Source organism: Sesamum indicum, linkage group LG9 (genome assembly GCF_000512975.1).
Source record: "Sesamum indicum cultivar Zhongzhi No. 13 linkage group LG9, S_indicum_v1.0, whole genome shotgun sequence".
In the NCBI taxonomy this organism is placed as follows: domain Eukaryota; kingdom Viridiplantae; phylum Streptophyta; class Magnoliopsida; order Lamiales; family Pedaliaceae; genus Sesamum; species Sesamum indicum.
Window position 1 is genome coordinate 8,426,646 of NC_026153.1, and position 26,570 is coordinate 8,453,215.

Consider the following 26,570-nt stretch of genomic DNA (forward strand, 5'->3'; position numbering starts at 1 on the left):
CCACCCCTATATATATTAAAATTAAATTATATTTTGAAAAAAATATTATTTTAGTCCGCTAAGTATGTCTAATTTTAATTTTAATTTTAATTTTAATTCGATAACTATATCCACTTTTGTTTAGATCCAGTAACTTACAAAATTATTTACTTTTAGTTCTCTGGCAGATTTTCGGATAATTTTATCCCTATGAGTGCATATGAACTAAAATTGCCTTTCAAAAGTTGCATAGGGGTAAAATTGTCCGAAAATCTGCCAGAGGAGTAAAAGTAAACAATTTCGTAAATTATTGGACCTAAACAAAAATGGACATAGTTATCGCACTAAAATTAAAATTAGGCATACTTAGCGGATTAAAATAATATTTTTTTCCTTATATTTCACTGTTAAGAATTTGTACTTTGTCATATATGGTCGTTTTCTAATTATTTTTTTTATCGAAAAAACATCATATATTGTGCACGTATAAATATTTAAGGGCAATATAGTAATATTTTTTCAGCATATGTACTGCATATGGTATTTTTTTCAACACAAAAATCAATAAAAAAATTGTCATATATGATAAAGTACAATTATAAAGTTGAGATTGTAAGTTGACATAAATAAAAATTTAGATGGCAAAATGACAACAAATAATTTGGATGGAAAAATATAATTTACTCTACTTATAAGTATGAGTCTTTACATGAATTTAATAGTACAAATCATGCAATGATATTAATATTGTACTGATATGATATAATACCCGTTATTAATAGGTGGTTTGAATAAGCTTATAAGTTTTCTTAAAATATATTATAAGATGTTACGTACTATTTTGTGAATTTTTTAGATTAAAAAGACTTATAAGTTTAAAAAACAAAATTTTAGAAAATTATTTAAGGAGAAGTAAGGATTTCATTTTTTTTTTTAAATTTTAACAAACTCTTCTATTAGTCACATAATTATTATTATTGGCACCCATCATCTTGTTTAAATTAAACATTTCAATAATTATTTTTTTAAATAAAATTTGACATTTTTATAAACTCTAAAAATATCTTACAAGATGTATGGACTTAAAATAAATGTTATAAATAAATCGGCCGTCATTTTATTTTTTAAATAAATTTTATAAATAAATTTAGCTAGACATCTTATAAAAAGACACTCATTAATGATGAAAGATTTGATTAATTTAATTTTTTTAAATATATAATATTACAATGGATAATTATTGTCAGAAGTGAATGGAGATGAATGGTCTTGTGGCTTAGTTTCGATTAATTAAATAAAATAGAATAATGATTGGGATTTAATAATAAGATGACACTACAGATTCTTTCCTTAGTTAATATATTAGCTAAATTATATGCTAATCATTTTGGTCCAATAGAATTTTATGAACATGGGGTGTTATAATTCAACCAAAAAAAAATTAAAAAAAAATAGTTGCATGTGCTAATAGTGCCAAATTCGGATCGGATTATCTTAATTAAGACTTAGAGAGTGTTTGGTGGAATTTATAAGTTTTTCAAAATATTTTAGAGTAAATTAGAATGAACTTTTTTAAAATTTAAAATAATTATAAATATTCTTTTATTGTTTCAGAAATTATCAATCTGATTTTAATGATTGTCTAATAATTACCCCAATTTATTAGTCTCATTTTTATTCAATTTTTATGATGAACTGATCAAATCGCCGATATGGACTATGAATTTCACTTTATTTATTTTTTAAAATTCTCTAAATATTTTTATGGATTATTTTGAATTTTTTTTCTACAATTTTCTCAAAATTTTGTATCCATCTTGTTCGATTTTTTCTATAAAGTAGAGGAAGGGCAAAGTTGAAATTCCAGATGTTCATCCAAGGATTATAGAATTTCATCAAATATCAAGAGTTATTTGTAATTTTTCAAATAAGGGAGTAGTTCGTAATTGTATCAAACTTCAGTGGAGCTCGTTGTAGTTTACCCAATATTTTATAAAATGTTTAAAAGCTTGTACGCTCTATATAATTGTCTGATAAATTTTTCATAAAGAGCTTACAAGATCTCGAAATTAAGATATTTAAAGATCTTATAAAGCTCTTTAAAAGTAAATAAGTTCATCCCATCCTTTTTTTTAATAATATTTTTAAAATTTTTTTTAATAACACTCTCATAATTTTGTTATTATTCATATAATTGAACCCCTCCCCTAAGCAAAACTATTTTGTTTATATGAAATTAAAATCTAACAATTTGGTAATTTTTCAATTAATATTTTAATATGAAGAGTTTATTATAACAAACATCGTATAAATTCTGACATTCTTTTATTTGAATTTATTGAAATTTATTTTATACATTAAATGTGCAAAAACATTTATGCGGGAGACACTAAAATTGGAAGAAAATGAATAAATTAAGGATTTAAATAAATTTTCAAATATTGCAAACCAAAATAAATGGAAATAATGTCATAATCTTATTTCACAAAATGTCATAACATATGGTATTAAAATCATATTATGGTATCCCATAACAAATTCATTGATTATTACTCAATTTTTAATTAAGCTTGGAATATGGTATCAAAATCAGGTCCATTAACATATCAAGAAATCTCATATATTATAATTTCCTATTCTTTATAATGTTTAATGTTGTTAATAGTCATGCCTTAAACCTTTCAGAAATCAACAAATGTTTCTGCAGATTTGATTTTATCAGATTCAATTAACTATTTTGCCATAAAAATATAATATTTACTTATATGACAAGTATAAACTCATTTGTTATATAATTATCTTAAATTTGAAAAAAAAATAATATTTTTCTTGAATATGGGATAATGATTAATTCCAAAAATTAATTTTTTTTAATAACATTTCAATCATTGTGGCATAGTGATTAATGTCAAATATTACCACATGATTAGGCCTTAGGTCTTGTCAATAGTATATCAATGATAAGAATCTAACATGCATACATGACGCAATCGCAAATATTACTAACGAATTTGTAGGGTGCCATCCCTGCTTTTCCATTTTGTCTTTAAAGAAAAGAAAGAATAAAATTCATTCACAAATTACATATCAACAGAATTACACTTTTAGTTCCAGAGGATAGAGGTTCAATATATTTAATTTTTTATGGGATTTATGGGACAAAATATGTCGAGTTTTTTAAATTTTAGTACTATTTTGAAAATTTCATAAAATATAAGAGTAAATGCATGGAAGTATTTCAATTTTAAAACTATTTTAAAAATCACAAAAAATAGAAAACTAAATGTGTTGATCGCATACTAAAAGTATAATTTTGCCGTACATATTATTCTTACAAACAATTTAAAATATACTTGGAACCCATTATTTCTTTTGCAATTTTTTAATTTCTAAGTGGGATATTCTATCATTTTCATTGACCCTAGAAAATTTTGATGCAAAAAATTGAAAAAAAAGGCAAAAGAAATAAATAACTAAATATTTTTTGGATCATGTATTATGTTTGGACATCCTTGTCCACTAACTTACAAGCTCATACTAGATCCTGTAATCCTACCTATGGTAACTAAAACTTTTGTTTAAAGATTAGTTAGATCTGCTAATCACTTTTGCTTACATTAAACAGAAATCCCACCAAAACAGTTTAATAAAGTTGCAGTCTTTTTCATCTTTTCACCAGCTTCAAAATGATCAAGTGAACCAAAGCCTGAAAAAGAAAAAAGACCCAACTTTTATTTCAAAACTCTGAAATTTACCAAAGAAAACTCTCTCATTTTTCTACCTCTCTGAAATGGGATTTCAGAGAGTGAAGAAAAATGCAGAAAAGAAAGCCATTTTCTTGAGAAAGACCCATTAAGCAGAAGTTTTCTTCAAGTTTTCAGGTAAAGAGATTCTTGTTTATTAAGCATGGGGTGTGATATTCAACCTAATCCCTACATTATTTTAAGTTTTTAGACCCATGACTTAGGAAACATTCATGAGAATCAAGACATATTGACAGTCTGTAGATATGGACCACATAGCCTCTCTGAAAAGAAAAATGCTAAAATCCCTCATAAATGCATGAGACAAAAGGGTGACCTGAGCGCAGTATATGATTGGGGGGATTAATGAATTGGCATTGACTCCCAAAGATTAGTCTGTTTTCAGAGATGATCATCATTGGGTGCACCAAAATCCTCCGACCCTTTTTGTAGTTTTGTGGTTTCTGTTCAAGAAAGGGAGCCCCGTGGAGATGATCCCCTGCAGTTTCTTGGTATGAGTCTTGAGGGGTTGATTGTGTGATTTTCACAAGTTTTGGGTTGGAAAATGGGGACAATGGAGAGTGGGGTGGAGTTGATGGGAGGCAATGAGGAGAGAATTCATGTGTCGGTGAGGTTAAGGCCGTTGAATGCTAAGGAAATCTTGAGGAATGATGTTTCAGATTGGGAATGCATCAACGATGACACAGTTGTTTACAAGAATGTCAGCCTTTCTGCTTCGGACAGATCAATGTATCCCACTGCCTATACCTTTGGTAAGAAGAAAATCCCTTAGTTTAATTAGCAGTTTCCAGATGTAATTTGTTTGTTGAGTTCTGTGTTGTTTTCAGAATTTTGGGTGTTTGAATGAATTGACTGTGATCATGATGTGTAAGAGAAGATCATAATCTACTTGTACCATGTCTAAGTTTTGTGCCAATTGTGAAAGATTAATGCTGTTGTTAAGTTTTAGCAGACTGTAGCATGGTCTCGTCTGATCAAAACTTTCTCGACTTTGATTTTCAGTCTAGTTCTTATATGATCCTTCTCTCTTGAGCTGTATATGAGCTTCTAAAACTTTTTCAATTTTGTGTCAACTGTTTACTACTGTTATATTGCTAATAATTTGAGAAACCTTGGTGAATTTTTGTAGATAGGGTATTCAGGACTGACTGCTCCACAAGGGAGGTATACGAGAAAGGAGCCAAGGATGTCGCAGTTTCCGTTCTTAGTGGGCTGAATTGTGAGTGCAGCTTCTATTTTCCTTTTTCTTATTCGCGCATCCGTTTTCAGCTTGTTGTCATTCTTTCGAGTCTCTTTTGAGGTTCTTCTCTGATAGATTGTCTGCGAAACTATGATAAAATTTATCTGTAGCAAGTGTTTTTGCATATGGACAAACAAGCAGTGGAAAGACATACACCATGACTGGTGTTACCGAGTATGCGATAGCCGACATATACGAGTACGTACAGAAGGTAAGCGTAAATGCTATTGTATCTCATTTACAAATGCAGCATCGGGGTCTTGTGCAGATTACGTATTACTTCTAATAAGTGAGTGGGGTTCATTTTCAGCACCCAGAAAGAGAATTTGTCTTGAAGTTCTCTGCTATGGAGATATACAATGAATCTGTGAGAGACCTCCTCAGTGTAGATAGCACTCCACTAAGACTTTTAGATGATCCAGAGGTGAATCCTTTGTCCTGACAGGCAATTTGGTTCCTGGTTTTTTTACGATAACCTGATTGAGTGCTTCTTTTGCTAGAGAGGAACCATAGTCGAGAAGCTCACCGAGGAGATTTTACGGGACTGGGACCATGTGGTTCAGCTCCTTTCTGTATGTGAAGGTACAGAAACTGATGTATTTGAGTTACATCGGTGATGAAGAACCTGGACTCTAGATGCACTTGTGTTCACTTCCTTTTTGAGAAAAACGAGTGTTTTCTAGTTAAGATTTTGAACTCAAAACCATGATAACTCGAGACCATCTTAAGAAATGTGGTGTGTTTGTTATGATTAACTTGAAATCTTTGAGTACAACTCCTAATCTAAACAACTGTTGTATCTTTGACATTTCAAGAACGCTGGACTCTGAGACATTTTGTGAATCTTTGCAGCTCAAAGACAAATTGGAGAGACATCCCTGAATGAAATGAGCTCCAGATCTCACCAGATCATTAGACTGGTATTGCTTTTTTCCTTACTTTCTACTGATTTCCTTGATTACCATGAGCCATCCATCGAATGTGGTCGGATCAGACTGTGTAAACTCAATCTTGTTGTTGCAGACAATTGAAAGCACCTCTCGTGAGTTCTTAGGCAGGGAAAATGCGAGCACACTTTCGGCTGCTGTGGTATGGAATATCTAACAAGAAAGAAAGGTTGTGGAACACGATTTCCATGTTTCTGAATGTGGGTTTTTTCTCATTGTAATACAGAATTTTGTTGATCTGGCTGGAAGCGAACGGGCATCTCAATCATTATCAGCTGGCACAAGGTTAAAAGAAGGCTGCCACATAAATCGCAGTTTGCTGACACTGGGAACGGTTATTCGCAAGCTGAGGTAGGTAGTCATACTCATTTTGTCCATTTGCTTTTTTCCTAAAACATAGGTTTTTTACTTTTACTTTGTATTAATGTCAGTTTGGCTGCACACCTCAAATTCTCATCGGACGCTTTGGATGTATCTACGTAATCTTTAATGTTGGCATCTGAAATATTGAATGTTCTGTTAACTGATTAATAACAAACATTAAATATTTCGGATAACGGAGCATATATTATACACTAGAAAGAGCGAGAAACTTTTCTGAATTTTCTTTTCTCCTTCTTGCTGGCTAAAGAAATAGTTAAAAAACTTCATGCATTTGCCCTTTCTTTCCTCAAGTTCATGCAAGAACAGATTCATGACCTTTACAAGTTTGTTATCTTAAATAAACCTTCTTTAAATGGAAGAGCTAAATTATAGAATCTGATTTGAATAGAACAGTTTCAAAGTTCAAACTTTTGATCTGCAAATCAAATTCAAATTTCAAAGAAGTCAAGTATGCCATAAATCTATCATCCTTTTCTACTAACGCACGTATGGTCTAAGGGATGTTGTATGTGAACATAAGAATATTCAGACTGTCTGTCAATTGGATGTTTTTCGTGTTAATTATCTATATATTGTTTCATGACTGTATACAGCAAGGGTCGAGGTGGACATATACCTTATAGAGATTCCAAGCTAACTCGAATTCTGCAAACATCACTGGGAGGAAATGCTAGAACAGCCATCATTTGCACGATGAGCCCTGCACGCAGTCACGTTGAGCAATCAAGAAACACTCTTCACTTTGCAAGCTGTGCAAAGGAAGTGGCCACCAATGCGCAAGTTAATGTAGTCATGTCGGACAAAGCTTTGGTGAAGTATTTGCAGAGAGAGCTCGAGAGACTAGAGAGTGAGCTTAGAAGTCCCCAGTCTGCTTTGGCCCATTCAAATTATTCTGCAATACTGAGAGAGAAAGATTTGCATATCGAGAAGGTAGTAAATATATATGTTGCTTTGAAACAAAATGTTCTATTGAATTCAATGAGATTAAACCTTTAGTTCTTTGCAAAAGGATGTTTGCTGGAATTGTGTGCTAAGTTGACTATCTTCAACTATGGCAATAGTTTAGAGAACAACACATAAAGATGCATTTTGTACTGTAAAATTGACTGATATCAACTTGGAGCTATTTCTGAAGTTTTCGTTTTATTGTAGCTTGAGGAGGAAATTTGCGATCTTATTCTGCAACGAGATATTGCTCAATCACAAGTCAAAGATTTGTTACAAATGCTTGGAGATGGTGCAAGTTCCATGACACAGGCAACAATTCGTTATGTCTAATGATGGTTTTTAACTTTTTCTCCCTTTTCTTATTTTTCATTCCTTTCTTGATACTTTCTCTAGGTAGGATTGGGACACTACCCACACTTGCGAGTGCAGAAATTGCCAGATACTGAAACCCAAGAACGGGAAACATCGATATTGGCAGATCCCATTCCCCACTCCGCAGATGTTGATACAAGAAGATATTCTGATGGACACAGTACAACCAGTTCACAGGATCAAATTGTTAGAGTTCCGTATTTTGTTGAGGACTTTGTGCAGAGTAATGTATCACCGAGGGTGTTGATTAGCAGTTCAAACTTTAGTGAAAGTTATTCATATCATGGTTGGGAGGAAATTGAAAAACAAAGTAGTGGGAATTCGGAGGATCTATGCAGGGAAGTCCGTTGCATTGAGACAGAAGACTTGAGTAACAAAGGGGCTATAGAATCCAGTTTTGTATGTGCTGAAGAGAACACTGAGTTCCCTGAAGTAAAAGTGTATGTAAAAGAACACAGGCAAACTATGGAATTGCCAACAACTCCTTTAGAAATAGATCAAGGATTTAAGTCATCTCCTTTGAAGGATGATAGTGAAATGAAGGAAGGTACAGGGACCGGGGTTGTAACCTCAAAGGAAGACCAAGAACTGATTCTGGTACCATTGGAGGAAGTCAAAGAGTCACTGCCTCCTCCTTCTGAGAAAGAGAAAGAACTTAGCTCCATTCATTATCTTGATACGCGAGCTCTTGAAAATCTATCTTTGAGACATGAACTAGATCAAGATTCATCTGTCATTAGAAGGTTGAAATTGACTAAAAGCAGGAGCTGCAAAGCAAGTATTGCTAACTCAGCTTCTCCGCGGTTCAAGATAAAGGATTTCGGTGAGAATACATCATCTTTTGGATCAGAAAGAGAATCCGTGTGCTTTGAAAGGAAACTGTCTCCATTAAGCTTTAGCCCTGAAGTGCAAAGTTTATCAAGAAACGATTCTCCATCTTCACCAGGAAATGCACTTGATATCGAGATTGACACACCAAATATGAAATTTGCAACTGCAGAGGATATCGCTGGCAGCACTACTGACATGACGGAAAAGGCTGAATTTCCAACTGAACACGTATTTATTACAGATCCAGTGAGTAATGTTTTATTTCTCTTATATTTGTTTCCCTGTCATTCCTTTTTCATCGATTGACAGTCATTCTCTGTTTTGTACAAAATTCATGGGCTGTCTGCTGATAACAGTAAATCGAAACTAATGTTCTATGTTTTGGGAGGGTTGCTAGTTTCCGAGTACATAAACAAGCTTTCATCTTACTTGTATACTACATTCTTGGACACTTGGACTTACAGCTGCTATGTTGCATGGAAATCTAATGGTTTTTGCAGTCCGGGAAGACTCCAAAGAAGAATGTCAAAGATGTTGGATTAGACCCAATCGGAGATGAATCCGAAGGTCTTTATAGTTGGCCTGTGGAGTTCAAAAGACTCCAACAAGAAATACTTGAACTTTGGCATGCTTGCAACGTCTCACTGGTACATCGGACCTATTTTTTCATGCTTTTCCGAGGTGACCCGTCAGATGCCATATATCTGGAGGTCGAGTTGAGAAGGATGAAATTCTTGAAGGATAAATTCTCTCATGGAGAGAAGACCATTGTTAATGGACGGCGTCTCACACTAGCTTCAAGGTGAGATTGCCATGTTCTTCCCGAGTTGTTTATTACATAAAATGCTTCACTAAATTGTTTGTTAGTGCTCAATATTGCATTCATGAAATTGTAACTTTAACCAGCAACAAATTCAACTCAGGACGACTGAAATATTAAATGCTAAGACTGATCTATATGTTTCATGGAAACAGCGAGAAGGCTCTCCGTGACGAGAGACGAACTCTGAGCAAGCGGATGATTAGTAAGTTTTCAGAACAAGAAAGAGAGAGCCTCTTCCTAAAGTGGGGGATCGGTCTCAACACCAAACTTAGGCGGCAGCAGCTGGCTCAACGCTTGTGGAGCAAAACCGAAGATATGGATCACATTGCGGACAGTGCATTTCTTGTTGCAAAGCTGGTTGGTTTCATTGAACCGGGGAAGGCTCCGAACAAAGAAATGTTTGGTCTTAATTTTACCCCGCGACGCTCATCAAGAACGTATAGTTTCAAGCGCAGCTTGGTGTCCCTCCTGTGATGTTCTCGACTGATTAACGTGATCGGTACTTACGAATTGACTGTCGTTTTCTTGGTTCTAATGGGTTGTAGGAACTAAATGTATACTTTGATCAGACTAGGAGTTGGTGGTGTGAAGTTAGGATCAATGTCTCCTATTCTTTAATGTACAGGAGATAGAGGGCTTGGAGTTATAACATTGATGAGGATGAGCTATTGTTTGTATATTCTTTGGCTGTAATATGTAGCTTCACTTGCTTGTCTTGAGATTGTGGATGTTAGACCTATATACTTTATGTGAAAGTGTGAATTCGACGACTATTGTGAAAAGACATGTACATCCTTATCCAAGTACGTTTATTTAATTACAAATAAGGAGTACGATAGTTAGGAAATATCAAAATTATATAAGACATGTGCGTGTTTATATATTTGACATCTTGTCACTAATAAACGTTATGTGATTAGAGCAAGTAGTTTTGCTTCTATCCATTTTGTAAAATAGTCAATAGTTGTGAGGAGGAATTTTATCTGTTCTGGAGCTAGGGGGAAAGGTCCTACTATGTCAATGCCCCATTATGAGGAAGGACAAGGCGATAGCATGGTATTGCTGGTTGATGTATGAGAGTTGAATGTTTCTGACACTTTTCACATTTGCTTATTAATTGCCTCGCATTCTGCTTTATGGTAGGTTAAAAATATCTGGCCCATAGGGCTTTGTTAGCCAAAATCTACATTCCAGCATGCTTTCCGCAACAACCACTATATATTTCCTTGAGTACATGTATCCCCTCTTGCTGGGATAAACATCAAAGTAGAGGGTATGCAAAAGATTTCTTATATAGAATCCCCCTGCAGCAAGAAACGAGTAGCTCGAGCTTTAAGTCTGGCAGCGTCCTATCTATTCTAAGGGAGATGGCTCTCTTCTAGCCATCTTATCATAGGCGTCCGTTAATCCTCCCCTGGGACTCACGAGGCGCCTTTCGCAATGCGGGAAAAGGGGCAACGTGTGGCTAACAGTCCGCCGACTACTTCCGCCAATAGCAATACACAACCGAACTCCCGCTCGACACTAACACAACGTGCCGACAGGAATAGCAATATCGATAGCAACAACAGCTACAACAGTAAGCAAGGTGCAGTAGGAAAGCCGTAAATTGAACACACGATTCCGAAAGTGGATTTTATTGTATTGAAAATTGAAAATACATTGGACAACGATGCTAGTGCAAGGGGATCACCTTAAGGGGGACACTAGCATGCACACTACACCAAGCTTCTTGAACTCATCCCCCCCCCCCCCCATAATAGGTTTAAAAAAGTTTTTCCTATTTAAAACAATAGACACTAAAAAGATTGAAAACGCACCTCAGGAGGCCTAACGTCTCCTAAGCAATCAAAAGCAAAAATAAAAGACCAACACCTAAAACTCTAAGACCGCGGAAGTCCAGCGTCTATCGGCGAAGGTTGTTTGGTTGGCCATGTAGAGCGGTTGCGTGGCCGAAATGTGCATCAAGGGTGCCGATTGCGCGGGCGGCCTTTGACATTCTCCCCCAATGAGATGACGACGTCCTCGGCGCCTGGGAAGCATGATAAGCTTCGATAAGAGGTAGGAACGCCTTAAGGTTCGTCACCCTCTCCCAAGTGTTCTCCTCGCTACTACATCCCCTCCATTTCACCAAGTACTCCGTGTGATTGCGCTTTGCAGTACTCGTAACTCGGTGGTTCAGGATTGCTTCAGCCACCTTCTCCTTAATCTTCGTCAATCAAGCTGCAGGCGGCTAGGCTGATTGCGGGTATCGACTTCCTTGTCTGCTGAATATTTCTTCAATTGGCTCACATGGAAGTCGTTGATGACATTGATATTCTCGGGTCTGGGACCTTCACCATCACAAGGTCTCCCGCATTGAACTCGATGAAGCGGCAGTTTTGATCTGCATACTTTCATCCGCTTCTGAGCTTTCTCCAGGCAACTTCTGGCAATATCAACGTTCTGTTTTCATTCCTGAGAGAAACTTCGAGCGAGAGGGGATCTCACACTTTGTGGGGCGTCGGGAGTGTGAGGGAGGAGCGGTTGTTGCCCAGTAGCGATTTCAAAAGCGCTCTTGTTGGTGGAAGAGCTCTTTTGAGCATTGAAACATAACTGAGCGACATCCAAGAGTTTCACCCAATCCTTCTGCGTACCTCGAACAAAGTGCCGAAGGTATTCCTCCAACATAGAATTGAAGCGTTCAGTCTGACCATTAGATTGTGGGTGATAGCTCGAGCTCATAGAAAGTTTGGAACCGAGGATTTTGAACAGCTCGGTCCAGAAGACGCCAGTGAAACGGGAATCTCGGTCGCTAACGATGTCTTTTGGAAGGCCCCAATATTTGATAATATGCTTGAAGAAGAGATGAGCCGTTCCTTCCGCCGTAACATATTTTGGAGCTGCGATAAAAGTAGCATACTTTGAAAATCGGTCCACCACAAAGATAATAGAGCCTAAGTCTCCCACCTTAAGCAATCCCGAAATATAATCCATGGAGATGTTCTCCCAGGGTCTATTTGGGATGGGATGTGGTTGCAGCAAACCAGCTTTTTTTTTATGGTCTGCTTTGTCCTGCTGGCATATCAAGCAGGTGCGGACATAAATCTCCACATCGTCTCGCATCTGTGGCCAATAGTAGGCCCTCTGCACCAAGGCATAAGTGCGCTCCTCTCCTTAATGTCCAGCCCAAAGGGTGTCGTGGCATTCCGAGATAAGTGATTCTCGTAGGTCCCCGCCTTCGGCAATAGGCGGTTTTCCTTGGTCGTCAACAATCCATCCTCAAGCCAAAAGTGCCGAGCTTTGCCCTACTCGACAAGCTGGATCAGGCCCTGCGCTGCGGGATCTTTCGCGCGCCCAATCCCTTACGGAGGTGGAAACTGCGCTAGAGGAGAGCGCTGTTATCGACTCCAAACTCACCAAACCCGCCCTACGGCTTAGGGCGTCTACCGCATGGATGCTGGAGCCGGCCCGATACTCCAGCACAAAGTGAAACTCTGACAACAACTCCTGCCAGCGTGCTTGCCTACTAGTCAGCTTCGGCTGTGACATGAAATGACTCACTGCAATATTGTCCGTCCTGACCACAAAGGGAGAGCCTAACAAATAATGCCGCCATAGTCTAGGGCAATGAACTACAGCTAGCAATTCCTTCTCATACACCAAATAGCGCCGCTCAACATCCTTGAGCTTCCTACTCTCAAAGGCAACTGGGTGGCCGTCTTGCATTAGGAGTACCGCAAAGTCCGAAGCGTCTGTCTCCACGACGAACGACTTCAAGATATCTGGTAAGGGCAACACAGGATCTGTCACCATTGCTTTCTTCAAATTATCGAAGGCGACTTGGCATTGGGGCGTCCAATTCTAAGTCTCTGTCTTCTTCAGTAAATTCGTCAAGCACCATGCTATCTCAGAGTAGCCCTTCACAAAGCACCGATAATAATTCGCCAAGCTGAGAAATGAGCGCAAGTCATGAACATCGCTCCACGGCCGTCACTCCTCAATGGCCTGCACTTTCTTTGGGTCCATTCGAATACATCCTCTCTCCACAATGTGCCCCAAGAAACTAATAGTCTCCTGAGCAAACGGGCACTTCGACACCTTCGCATATAGCTTGTGCTCGCGGAGTCTCATCAGAACCTTTCGAAAATGATCTACGTGCTCGGCCAAGGTTCCGCTGTAAATCACAATGTCGTCCAAGTACACCACCACAAATTTATCAAGAAAACCATGGAGTACCTGGTTCATCAGGGTGCTGAAGGTTGCGAGAGCGTCCGTCAAGCCGAAAGGCATGACAAGAAACTCAAAAGCTCCATACCTCGTGACAACTTTTATCTTCGCCTCATCGCCCTCCTTGATTCGGACCTGCCAATAGCCCGACCTCAAGTCAATCTTCATAAAATATTTCGCCCGGCTTAAACGGTCGAAGTAGTCCCCCACCAATGGTATGGGATACTTGTTCTTCACAGTAATATTATTCAGCGCCAGATAGTCACAACACATGCTTAGGGAGTCGTCGGCCTTCTTCTGAAATAGGACCGACGCCCTATACGGCGACTTAACGGGTTTGATGATTCCACTCTCCAGCATATCCTTCAATTGCTTCCTAAGCTTCACAAGCTCAGGTTGCGACATCCTATATGGCACCCTGGCGGGAGGTTTCGTGCCAGGCACCAATTCAATCTCGTGATCCACTGCCATCTTTAGCGGAAGCTTCCGAGGCAGCTCGTCTGGCATCACATCCTCAAATTCCCTGAGTAACTTCTTTATTTCGCCAGGGATGGGCCTTGACGCCTCCTTTATCTCCTCAAAAAGGAGAGTGCACAAGTACGATGGCTCATTCTGCTTGTGTCCCTTCTCAAACTGCATGGATGACAGATTTTTCTCTCCTGTGCGCCCGACTAATGTGGGGGATGATACAAAGCTTTGCTCCCAGAATCATCAGTGAATCAACGTGCGGCAAATCATTGTACGCGTGTCCCACAAAATTCAAGCCAGAGGATGAGCTTGAAGTCGTCCATCACCACGACAGAAAGGTTAATCTTGCCCTCAAAAAGACCAACCTTAATCAACACAGATTTGGCCACACCAGCAATGGTTGTGCGGCCGAGTTAATCGCCTTCACTTGCCCAACTCCCTTCTCCAGCACGAGCCCAAACCTCTCCACTTCTGTGCTCACAAGGTAGTTGTGAGTAACTCCAGTATCAATCAAGGCACGAATGGGCTTGCCATGAATCTTCACATCAACCTTTTCTTCCTAGGATTACGGGGCTGTGCTTCTTCTTTCGGCTGGCTCACAGTAAGAGTGGGCAGTCTTTCCCGCATGGGGTGGCACAACCTTCTTTGCTGCCACCTGGGACAACGTATTACACCATCGGGAGAGGGCACCCAAGTTGTCCTCATCCTCCTCTGAATGATCCTCGCCACTCGCAGATGCTTGTGGCTCCACAGTCTTCGCGGGCGACGCCTTGTCAGTAAAGGTCGCCAGTGCATTCAACAATTGTTTTTTCGGGCAGTCCCGATATCTATGGGGGCCATCGCAAAGGAAGCATCCGCGGCTCTTCTGCGGCCCCCCCTACTTGTTCTCGTGGGTATGTTTCTGCCTGAACTGCCCTGCAAGCTACTCTGAGCGTGGGGCTTTCGATCTCCCCCACCTCTATTGGAGTTACTTCTAAACGATCTCGCCCCACCCGGCTAATTCTGTGCGGGGCCAGGCGTTGTTTGCCTGTCCCTCCGGCCCTCTGGATTGAAATCTGTCAAGCGTTCAGCCGCTACTATAGCCGAACTCAAATTAGTCACCCGTTGGCGCTGCAGCTCAAGACGCGCCCACAGTATCAAGCCCTCCATGAAAGTGAAGAGCTTATCATTCTCCGACATATCTCGGATATCTAGCATCAGCACTGATAAAGCTTTCACATATTCTCACACGGAGCCTATATGCTCCAACTTCGGCAATGCCCGCCTGGCATTGTACTCGATTCTCCAGGAAGAACTGCTCTCGGATCGCCTCCCGAAAAAGGGCCCGGGGTATCAAGCCGCACTAGATAGGCCTGTATCTCAGCATATTTGGTGCGCCACCACAACTTGGCATCACCCATCAGATACATGGTCGCAGTCGACACCTTCCTTATCTCATCCTCCACATTCGCTGCAAGGAAGTTCTCGATCTCCTTTGCATCATGAGCACCACCATAGGCTTTTGGTTCAGGATTCCGAAGCCTAGCAATAGGATCATGAGCAATAATAGGGGCGTCACTCACTGCACGTTGGAGCTGACCTATCTGAATAAACATTTGTTCCATGTCACGCCGCATATCGGCGATGCCATCGCCTTCAAAGGCACTAGCCATCTCTTGGACCACCTGTCGACATTCGTCCAGCTTCGAACTCAGCACCGTGATCTCAGATTCCAGGTAAGAGACATTCACCTCCAAATTCATCACCAATTCAGTCAACCGGGAGTTTTCATCCTCCGGGTTCGCAGCTCACTAGCTAGGCGACGCTGCATGTCGCGGGCTCTCGACATCGTGCGCCGACATTCTCGCAGTAGGATTTGTTTGGATCACTGCAACCCGTCTTGGCCCCATGACGGCAACGAGGCTCTGATACCACTTCTCACGAGGCGCCTTCCGCAATGCGAGGAAAGGGCAACGAGATAACTACATAAATTGTCACGATTTTATAGTAGTTTAATTCTCCTTTTTGAGCCAAAATACTCCTAATTTTGTGAATTTATTGCTTATTCAACTAAAAATAGATGAAGATGGCAAAAATCAAGGCAAAAATGGATATTAAGGATATCAAAAAGGGAAAAGGAGATTTCAAGGCAATTTTGCGGGTTTGACTAAACGTGCCCACGCTTAGTGATTTGGTCAACACAAATGAAGAAAGGAAAGGCGTGATTTCCGCAAGAGAAAAAAAGGAATGATGTGCTTAAATTTGGAAATGACTCCTTTAAATATGTTAACTAATTATGTACTTATCCCCCTACATCTATGAGACTTTTATTATAAATAGGAGGGCCTCTCAGTTTGTAGGACAACTTAGAATTGAATAAAATACTTTATTTTCATTAGGTTACTTTAATTCTCCTTTCAAATATCCATTGGATACGTATCCAGTATAAAGTATATTTAAACTATTAACTAAAAAAAACTTCAATACAAACACATTCCACTTTTACCATATATCTAACACTACTAGTAAAATTATGATTCCGAAGTACAAATTAAAGTGACGAAAAAGATAAAATAATAATAATAACGCAACATATTATTTAAATTTCCTCCTACAACACCATCATCGGTTGTTACAGAACTATCGATCATTTTGCTTTATATCTTTATCATATTTTTTTAAAAAAAATCTTTTGCTAAATAAAATTATTTGTTCTAAACTAACGTATTCAATTAGTCATACCTTCATCCTATATCTTTTCCGTATTCATCATATAGTTATGCCCATATCGTACTGTATTAGTATCCATATCCGTATTTGTATCCATATATCCCTATAGTACTATAGCAGTGTTCTATATGAATTGAACAACCTAGAACGTAGGAGCATCGAAAATTAGAACTACGTAGTTTTGCATGTAAGAATCACGTCCCCCTTTGATCATAAGTCCACCCATGTTTCCGGTTCTTGTCCCTGAACTCCAAACCGATCAAAACCACAGCTTGAACATTGGTTTTTTCTCTTCCTCTGTCTTCTTTACCTCTGTCGTCTCGTGCCCAGGCTCTGGTTTCTTCTCATCAGTAGGGTTTTCTTCTACCTTGTCCGATTCGTTCGGTGTTTCGGGCTTTGTGGTCTCAACTGGCTTCTCTTCTGTTTGATTATTATCAGACCCTTTACCTTCTGCTTTGGTTTCCTCGTGTGTTTCGGGCTCAGATTTCTTTTCCTCAGGTTTTTCTTCTGCCGCCTTGCCTAATGCTGATTCGAGCTTTGCAGCCTCAACTGGTGCCTCTTTTTCTTTGTCTGATGATGGTTCGGGCTTTGCAGCCTCAACTGGTTTGTTTTCTGCCTTGTCTAATGGTTCAGGCTTTGCAGCCTCAGCCGGTATCTCTTCTGCGTTGCTTGATGATTTGGGCTTTGTAGCCTCAGCTGGTACCTCCTCTGCCTTGTGTGATGCTGGTTCAGGCTTTGTAGCCTCAGCCGGTATCTCTTCTGCCTTGTTTGATGGTTCGGGCTTTGTAGCTTCAGCTGGTACCTCTTCTGCCTTGTCTGATGATGGTTCAGGCTTTGCAGCCTCAATCGGTTTCTCTTCTACCTTGTTTGATGGTTTGGGCCTTGCAGTCTCAGCCGGTTTCTCTTCTACCTTGTTTGATGGTTCGGGCCTTGCAGTCTCAGCCGGTTTCTCTTCTACCTTCTCTGATGGTTCGGGCTTTGCAGTCTCAGCCAATTTCTCTGCTGCCTTGTCTGATGATGGTTCGGGCTTTGCAACCTCAACCGGTTTCTCTTCTGCCTTGTCTGATAGTTCAGCTGGTTTGTCCTCTATTTGCTTCTCATCAGATGCTTCAGCTTCTATCTTGTTTTCCTCGGGAGAGGTTTCGGGCTTTAGGACATCTGTTTCTGGTGTTTTCTTTGTTTCAACAACCTCGAAAATTGGTTCTGGAGATGGTTGGAGGTCGGCGTCAGCTGCATTTTCTTGTTTTGCTTTCTCCAATGAGGTCTCAGCTGAGGCCGCCACACCTTCGCCCTATACAAAGTGTTAGGAAAACATGATATATAATTCCTCTATTTCACTTTGTAAATTTTCATCTAAAATATAATACCTGATCAAAAAACAAAATCTCGGGAAGGTGGATGCAAATAACCCTAACAAAATGTAAGCTTTACCTCCTTGAACAAGTTCCCAAGCGAGTTGCGTTTGCCTCCAACATCAAGCACCACCAGCGGCGACGCATCCTCCTTGCAGACCTCTTCCACCACCTCTACCTCTTCCTTCGTCGACGGCGCAGGAAGCGGCACATCGTCGGCATCCCTCAACACCTTAGGTTTGGACGCACACCCTCCCATTTTGTCTCACAATTTCCGTGTGTGTGATTCTTCCTGTCTCTCTCTCTCTAGAGCAAAGGAATTCGAAAAGTTCCTAGAGAGAGAGAGGAAGAACTCGTGCAGTGGGAGAGACGAAGAAGTGGATGAGAGAGATGGGGAAGGGGGAGGAGTCGAGTGAGAATTTATAGGAGTGTGGGGTGGGATGCGCCATTGGTACATCGTTGGTTTTGCTCTGACATTCATTCCTACGGTTCCGAGAGATTTGTGCTTGACCGCCGGTTATGGCTGCGTTTGGTATGATTTGGAGAAAGCCAAGTGGAAATAGAGATGAGACACTACACCGAGTTTGACATAGATTTGTCAAAACTCAAAATTCGACATGTGCCATAATCATGGAAAATTGTAATTTTAGTGTTGTAAGTATAAGAGGTGATAATTTAGTTCTATTCAAATTTTCATTATACTATAAATGGTCACAACTTACAAATCATGGTAAATTAATATTAATCACAGTTAAATAAAATTAAAGTAAAAATTTAAACTTTTACAATAATTAATCAATATTCGCTATAATTTTTAGTTATAGTAAAAAATCTGCCATGATTTTGACTATGGACGAATGTATTGACCACACCTGCAGAAACAACGGCCAATTACTATTGCAAAGTCATGATTGATTTGTATTTGTTATGATTTTGTTCTTTTAGCTATAATAATTAGCCGTAGCGAAAAATTACATGTCTATTGAAATAATTTGGTCTTGAAATTTCAAAAGTTCGTATATTAAGGACAAAACTAGCACCATAAAAAATTATTATCAATTTATTTAGATAATTTGGTCTTGTAATTTTAAAAAATTCATACAATGAGGATAAAAATACACTAAAAAAAAAGCGGCATTTGGGGCGGGTTTAGGAGCGATTTTTTTTCCTTTAGAACGGTTTCTAATTGATGGAATTAATTTGAATCGAATTTTGGAACAATTCATCTTCCTTCCTTATAAACGATGTTACAAATATTTAGGAACGATTAATGAATGACCGTTCCAATTTGACACCTTGTTGTAACATATTGTTGCTAGCCATTATTGATATTGAATTTGTATTAAAAAGTTTCTTTTTTCTAATTGTAATGGATTGGATGACATTTGGAACAATTTTACTATTTATTTCGGATACTATCCATGCCAAAAATTTGGAACTGTATTCATTTGTATTGATTATATATTTAAGAAAGGTCATTGGAATCGTTTGTTTGTCAAACATTGCAATAGTATTAGGTACAATTAAATTTTTGTTTGGAACAATCTTCTGTAACTGTTTTAGAACGGTCAATCTTATTTAGAAATACGTATTTAAAACTGTTTTAGCAAGAGGTATTAGGAATGGTTATTCTTATTTAAGAAAACGTACATAAAACCGTATTAGCAATGGTATTAGGAAATGTCATCATTATTTAGGAACACGTATTTAAAATGACTTTAGCAATAGTATTAGGAACAAGCATTGTAATTTAGGAACACGTTTTTATAACTGCTTTAGCAATGGTATTAGAAACGGTAATTTGTTTAGATTTTTTTAACATTTTCTTTGAAATTACTAAAATCGTTTCTATTTTTTCAATAATAAAATTTTTATAAATAATTTAATATAAAATAAATTATAAATAATAATTTAATTAATGTAATAAATTTTAATAAATTATTAAATTTATATAATTTACAAATTTTAATAAATAATTTAATTTAAATATTTTAATAAAATTTAATATATTATTCAATTATTTTAATAAATTTTTAATTAATTATATTTATAAATTTAATTAATTGAATAGTTATGAAATAATGGAATGTAATATATATTATGAAATATGAATAATTAAGAAAAAAATATTATATTAATATAAAATATATCAAATTACAAAATTAAAAAAAATTAAAACCTAATGTAAACCCTCCTCATCCGCGACGTCAATATTGTCCTTGTTCGGGGTCGGGGGGTCTATCGCGGTGCTGGGGCCCTAGTGGAGGCGGTCGGCTGTGACGAGGAGCGGGCCCGCATGTCCCTCATGGCTATCATCGTCTCGAGCCGGCTGATGCAGTCCTCCATAACTGAGTTTGGTTGTGGCGATGACTGTGTCGGTGGAGGTGGCGATGGTGATGTGACGGTACAGCTGGAGACATAGGCCTCAAAACTAAGGTCGAACACTGGACCCTTGTTATTGCCCCAGACTGTAGCTAACCACATTTGCTGCTCGATCATTTCCACCGAAGCCTCCGATCCAATGGGGGTATGGTGGTTATCGGAGGTAGGCTGAGGCTAATGATCTCCCATCAGCTTCTGGAATGTCTCCTGCAAAACAAACAAAATTATTAGTACTTTTAATGAAGAAATAATTTTTTTAAAAAATAGTAGTAGTAATATGTACTTACCGCCGCACACAGCGGCCCTCCACCTGCTCCAGCCACTGTCCTCCTTTTTCTTGTAGCATCTGGCGAACAGTTCTATCTGCTTGGGTGGGCAACAAGCTCTGCCTCCAAATAAAATAAAACAGTTAGCATAATATGAGTAAAATAATGATAAACCTATAAAAGTAATGTAATTTACTTACCAACTTCCTCTTGTGCATGCCGACATAGAAAGATTCCCGCGGTACACAGTCGAGGACGTCGTGGGATTCAACGCCCGATTCTCCTTATTTTTAAAGGACTCCTGCTAGAAGTCCTTGCTGGCCCAGTATGTCTGGAGCTGGAGCCATACGTTGTTAGCCAGCCAAAGTGGCTTGACCAGGCTCGACCAAGCGACGGAGAACATCTTCCGAATGTACTTTCCGACCCACATGTGGAAGACCCAAAATATGTATTTATCACCATAGTCCCACCAGTAGGTCATCTACAATAAGAAAATTAAACAAAACATTAGTAAAATTTAATAAACAATTTAGATTATAAGACAATATGAAATTAATTTTAATTACATTACCTTCATGCTCTCAAACCAGAAATATTGATGCTCTGGCGCCACCAGCCTCAGACATGGCCACGTATGGGGAAAGTGTCCCCGCACCACTGCATTGATGCGCTCGAGGAAGCGACGTCAGACTTAAAAGGACATATTAATTAGTAATTTTCAAGATAAAATAATACAAAAAAAATTCATAAAGAAATTTACCTCGTATTATCGAAGCTGATTACTGGCACGCTGATGGTGGGGTGATAGCTGGTGGTGGTGGATCAGTTGCTGGTGTGGCAGATTTCTGTATGACCTCCTTAGCTGCTGACGCAACATCATTTAGAGTCTGTGGGCGGATGATGGTTTGACTGTGTCAAGTGGTGCGAGTGGTCGAAAGACTGCTTCCCCAACCTGAAAAGCATCAAACGGTGCTGCTGGAAGTGGCGGGCCACGACCACGTGGTATAAGAGACGTACCACTAGACATAATCTATCAAAATTATTCAGAAGTATTAGTTTGTGTAATAGGGAATATTATTGGGAATGTTAACCTAAATTTTGTGATTATTGACATTGTTATGTAAAATTTTATTATTGAGAATATAAGCCTAAATTTTGTGATTATTGACATTATTATGTAAATAATTTTATTATTGAACATATTAGCCAAATTTGGTGAATATTGAAATTATTATGTAAAATAATATTATTATTGGGAATATTGGTATAATTTTGCGATTATTGATATTATTATGTAAATAATATTATTGTTGAGAATATTAACTTAAACTTTGCGGTTGTTGACATTATTATATAAATAATATTATTGGGAATATTGATCTAATTTTGTGATTATTGACATTATTATGTATATATATTATTATTGGAAATATCAGCCAAATTTTGTGATTATTGGCATTATCATGTAAATAATATTATTATTGAGAATATGGGTCTAATTTTGTGATTATTGATATTATTATATTAAATAATTTTGTTATTGGAAACATGGGTATGATTTTGTGATTATTGATATTATTAAGTAAATATATTATTATTGAGAATATTAACCTAATTTTGTGATTATTGATATTATTTTGTAAATTTATTATTATTGAGAATATTAGCCTAATTTTGTGATTATTGAAATTATTATGTAAATAATACTGTTATTGGGAATATGGGTCTAATTTTGTGATTATTGATATTATTATGTAAATAACATTATTATTGGGAATATGGGTCTATTTTTGTGATTATTGACATTATTCTATAAATAATATTATTATTTAAAATATTAGCCTAATTTTGTGATTATTACATTATTATGTAAATAATATTTATTATTGGGGGTATAGGTCTAGTTTTGTGATTAATGACATTATTATGTAAATATGTTATTATTGAGAATATTAGCCTAATTTTGTGATTATTGAAATTATTATGTAAATAATACTGTTATTGGGAATATGGGTCTAATTTTGTGATTATTGATATTATTATGTAAATAACATTATTATTGGGAATATGGGTCTATTTTTGTGATTATTGACATTATTCTATAAATAATATTATTATTTAAAATATTAGCCTAATTTTGTGATTATTACATTATTATGTAAATAATATTTATTATTGGGGGTATAGGTCTAGTTTTGTGATTAATGACATTATTATGTAAATATGTTATTATTGAGAATATTAGCCATTTTGTAGTTATTGACATTATTATGTAAATAATAATGTTATAAAAAAAATTAGCCTAATATTGTGTAAATAATAATATTAATGAAAAACACAAGAATTACATGAAGTAGCTTATACAATAAATTGCACAAAAAAAATATACAATATGATTCAATACACAAGAATTGCATAAATTATACAACTATACAATAAATTTCACAAAAAATTACACTAAATAATAAATTAGACAATAATTGAATAAATTATACAACTACAAAAAATTTTCAAAAATTACAGAAAAATATTATAATTTTAGAAGTATATTTTAATTTTAGAAAAATATATTATAATTTTGAAATATACTTCAATTTCAAGAAATTATATTTTAACTACAGAAAAATGTATTTTAATTTCAAAAAATTATATTTTAATTTTTGGAAAATATATTTTAAATTCAAAAAAATATATTTTAATTTCAAAAAATTATATTTGAATTTATTATATTATAATTTCATAAATATATTTTAATTTTAGAAAAATATATTTTAATTTCAGAAAAATATATTTTATTTTTTCACAAACTTTTAACTGAACAAAATTTCAGAAATTGGGGGAACCCATTTCAGAAAAATGGTTGTGAAATATTTCTAAAAATATTTTTAGAAGTCTTATCTGAAAATATTTTCAGAAATGCTTTCAGTTATATTTCCAAAAATATTTTCATAAATATAGAAATAAAAGAAGCGGCGAAAGAAAAAAAAAAAAAAAAGAAAACTCACCTTCAGGCGAATGGGCGAAGAGACCAATGGGCGATGGAATGGACGGTGGAACGGGGGGTGGGGGGAAGGAAAAGGAGAGAGGGAGGGGGGGGGGGGGAGAGGAGAAAAACAGAGAGAGAAAAAAAAATTTGCTAAGTGTCAAATATATAGTAACTTTTGGAACAGTCGTTTATAACAAACCGTTCTAAGTCTGTCCTAAAGTAAGTTAACGACATCGTTTCATGTGCTAACAGATTTTGGGTCCAATATTTGGCACGGTCACTTATTGAAATACTTGTTGATAAAACTGTTCCAAACATCTCAAACGAGGTCGTTTTAGGGTATATTTTGAAAGACCATTCCTATACTTGTATTGATCGTTCCAGTTAGAGTGCCAAAATTAATTTTCTTTTATTACAAAAAAATAAAAATGCAGAAAAAATCATTCCGGACATGTTAATGATCAAAGAAAAAGTTGACCATAAATTTATGTAGACCATTGGATACATATAATTCTTTTTGATAAATTGATACATGTTCAGCAGATCAAGTAAATTTGTATATCCAATATTGTTAGTGTTACGTATGTAGCACCCCCTTCGCTACAAGGGCTATATCTACCCTAAACGTCATACTTATAGTAATCCATGTGTTCATATATATACATTTTCACATAACCATCTAATTAATTTGCATACGTAATCCCAACACGTCATAATAGGTATTATCAACCCACAACATTATATATATGTATACATATTACACATCACAAAGTGATTCGTCACAGGAAATCCGTACACTTATATTCTCTCTGTACAGACAAAATGTGATTTGTACTCTAACTCACAAAGAGGATAAAACTGCATACTGGCCCGACCTGCCTGAGTATAGCGCGTAGACCTACCCTTCGACAGTCAGACACTTCAAAGTCTATTCCTGAATGAAAATGTCAGTAGAGGGATGAGTCTGCCACACAGTAAGTAAATAACCAGCCCTATCTATATATGTATACCAAATATAACCTCAAACAAGATAAACATGCAATATGCATAGAATATATAGTCAATTTGCTTTCACATAATCATCTTTATTACACCACATAGCTATCTCGCAATAAGATAATCAATTAAACTTCCCCTTTTTCCTAGTTTGCTTACCAGAAGGTGATATTGTGTTTTTCCCATCAACTCAATCTCACTGCTATATAAGTTCAAGTGAATCCCCTTGACAGCCGGCTCATCAATCTCATTTCGCATCATAGCTCTTTCAATTCGCATCATAGCTCTTTTATATTGCAGCATCGCTCTTTTCATATCACATCTTTTTCATATCGCATCAAAGCTCTTTTCATTTCATTTCTTTCTCATATCGCATTAAATCTCTTTTCATTTCATTTCGCCTTATAGGCTTTTCAACACATCAAGGGGTACTCACGCCACAATTATATTCAATTTCCACCACTCCCTCATTTTCACATATCATCATTCTTGTAAGCAACTAGTAACGTAAAATCATATATCAAGACATTCTCATTTTCAGATACTCCCAGCACATCGTACAAATAACATAGTATTTCAACGTATTTTCTCATTTCACGTACAAAATATCATCAATCAAATCAAATAACCATCACTCATATACTTTTAGATAAATCATTGTCAGCTCGAACCACAAATTCATATAACAGTAAAACCACAAATAAAGGGGACATATATAGATAATACTAATTATATACTTACCTCGGCCATACAACGCTTTTATCTATCCAAATAGGTAGTGGTTCGGTTTTTTCACTTTACCCCCGTATCCTATAATGAGTTACACCACACACAATTAATATATCGAGAATATCGTAATTTCTTTTAAATATAATATTGAATATCATTTGTACAATTTCTGATAATTCTTTAATATTTCATTTCTATCGAAATACAAATCTTCGTTTTTCCTCGTTATTAACATACATTTGTTAAATATAATTTTCAGAATATTTCTATAAATTTTCTATCAATTTCTCGCTATTATACTCTTTAATTGAACAATAATACATATAATTGCGTATTTGGTTAATAATTTCGATGAAATTGCATAAATTAGCTATAGTAATATTCAAATCTAATAAATTTAATAATCTAATTGACCAATGATATCATTTTTATATCCGATTTGATATTTAATCCGACACTATTTTAAATAGCCAAACTCGTAAAATATTTCGATTAAATAGTACATCGCTCAATATAAACAACATTTAATAAATGATCTAATTAAATAATATTATTATATAAATTAATAAAAATTAAAATAAAAACCTTACCTCCGCCGCGAATTGTCGAAACAGAAATGGAAATTGCAACATTGTGAACCATTGACTGTGTTCCCAACTAGGTAAGCATCATCTTTTATTTCAACTCACAATCGTCATTCTATTCTTTGTAATAATCACTTTAAATAGTATATATTATATATAATATTATTATTATTTTATTTATTTGATTAAACTTTTCTCAAAATACCATTTACGTCCTTCCTAATTTTCTTAATTAAGATAAATTGTCTCAAAATATTATAATGAATTTCAATTTAATTCATTCAAATGTTATTACATTCCAATTACCTATAATTTATTTACTAATTAACTGAACTTCATAAAAATTTATCAATTAATCCCTCAATTATATATTATAATCTTTGAGGCGTCAGAACGTAGATGTTAGTATCCTCTTATAATGTCATACTGCATCACCTAATCAATCTGTTAAAATTTTAATAAAACCATTGGAAATGATAAATCAAAAAAATATTACATTGGATGAAGTTTTGGAACTTTTTGTTATACGGATACTGAGTTATCATATCTGATTCACAATCAATGAGATCGAAAATAATCTACTGTCAATCAAATCATGTGA

General features: G+C 36.3%; 2 protein-coding genes across 2 annotated transcripts; one reads left to right on the forward strand and one right to left on the reverse strand.

The window, feature by feature from the left end:
* On the forward strand, positions 3,621–10,072 carry LOC105171112 (kinesin-like protein KIN-7G). The gene is made up of 13 exons (XM_011092136.2): positions 3,621–4,495; positions 4,873–4,962; positions 5,094–5,194; positions 5,294–5,407; positions 5,484–5,565; positions 5,836–5,903; positions 6,007–6,072; positions 6,157–6,281; positions 6,908–7,244; positions 7,467–7,571; positions 7,656–8,711; positions 8,966–9,267; positions 9,441–10,072. Exons 1-13 carry the CDS (start codon positions 4,288–4,290, stop codon positions 9,760–9,762), a joined length of 2,976 nt encoding a protein of 991 aa, XP_011090438.1. The 5' UTR covers positions 3,621–4,287; the 3' UTR covers positions 9,763–10,072.
* LOC105171113 (fibrous sheath CABYR-binding protein-like) lies at positions 16,514–18,402 on the reverse strand. The gene is made up of 2 exons (XM_011092137.2): positions 18,106–18,402; positions 16,514–17,965 (listed from the first exon to the last, which is right to left on the reverse strand). The coding sequence occupies exons 1-2, from the start codon at positions 18,283–18,285 to the stop codon at positions 16,934–16,936; spliced, it is 1,212 nt and encodes a 403-aa protein (XP_011090439.1). The 5' UTR covers positions 18,286–18,402; the 3' UTR covers positions 16,514–16,933.

Coding starts and splice junctions, on each gene's coding strand:
- LOC105171112 (XM_011092136.2), top strand. CDS start 4,288: ATGGGGACAATGGAGAGTGGGGTGGAGTTGATGGGAGGCAATGAGGAG. Junction 6,073..6,156: donor GCACACTTTCGGCTGCTGTG/GTATGGAATATC, acceptor ATTGTAATACAG/AATTTTGTTGATCTGGCTGG. Junction 7,245..7,466: donor AAGATTTGCATATCGAGAAG/GTAGTAAATATA, acceptor GTTTTATTGTAG/CTTGAGGAGGAAATTTGCGA.
- LOC105171113 (XM_011092137.2), bottom strand. CDS start 18,285: ATGGGAGGGTGTGCGTCCAAACCTAAGGTGTTGAGGGATGCCGACGAT. Junction 17,966..18,105: donor TTGGGAACTTGTTCAAGGAG/GTAAAGCTTACA, acceptor CACTTTGTATAG/GGCGAAGGTGTGGCGGCCTC.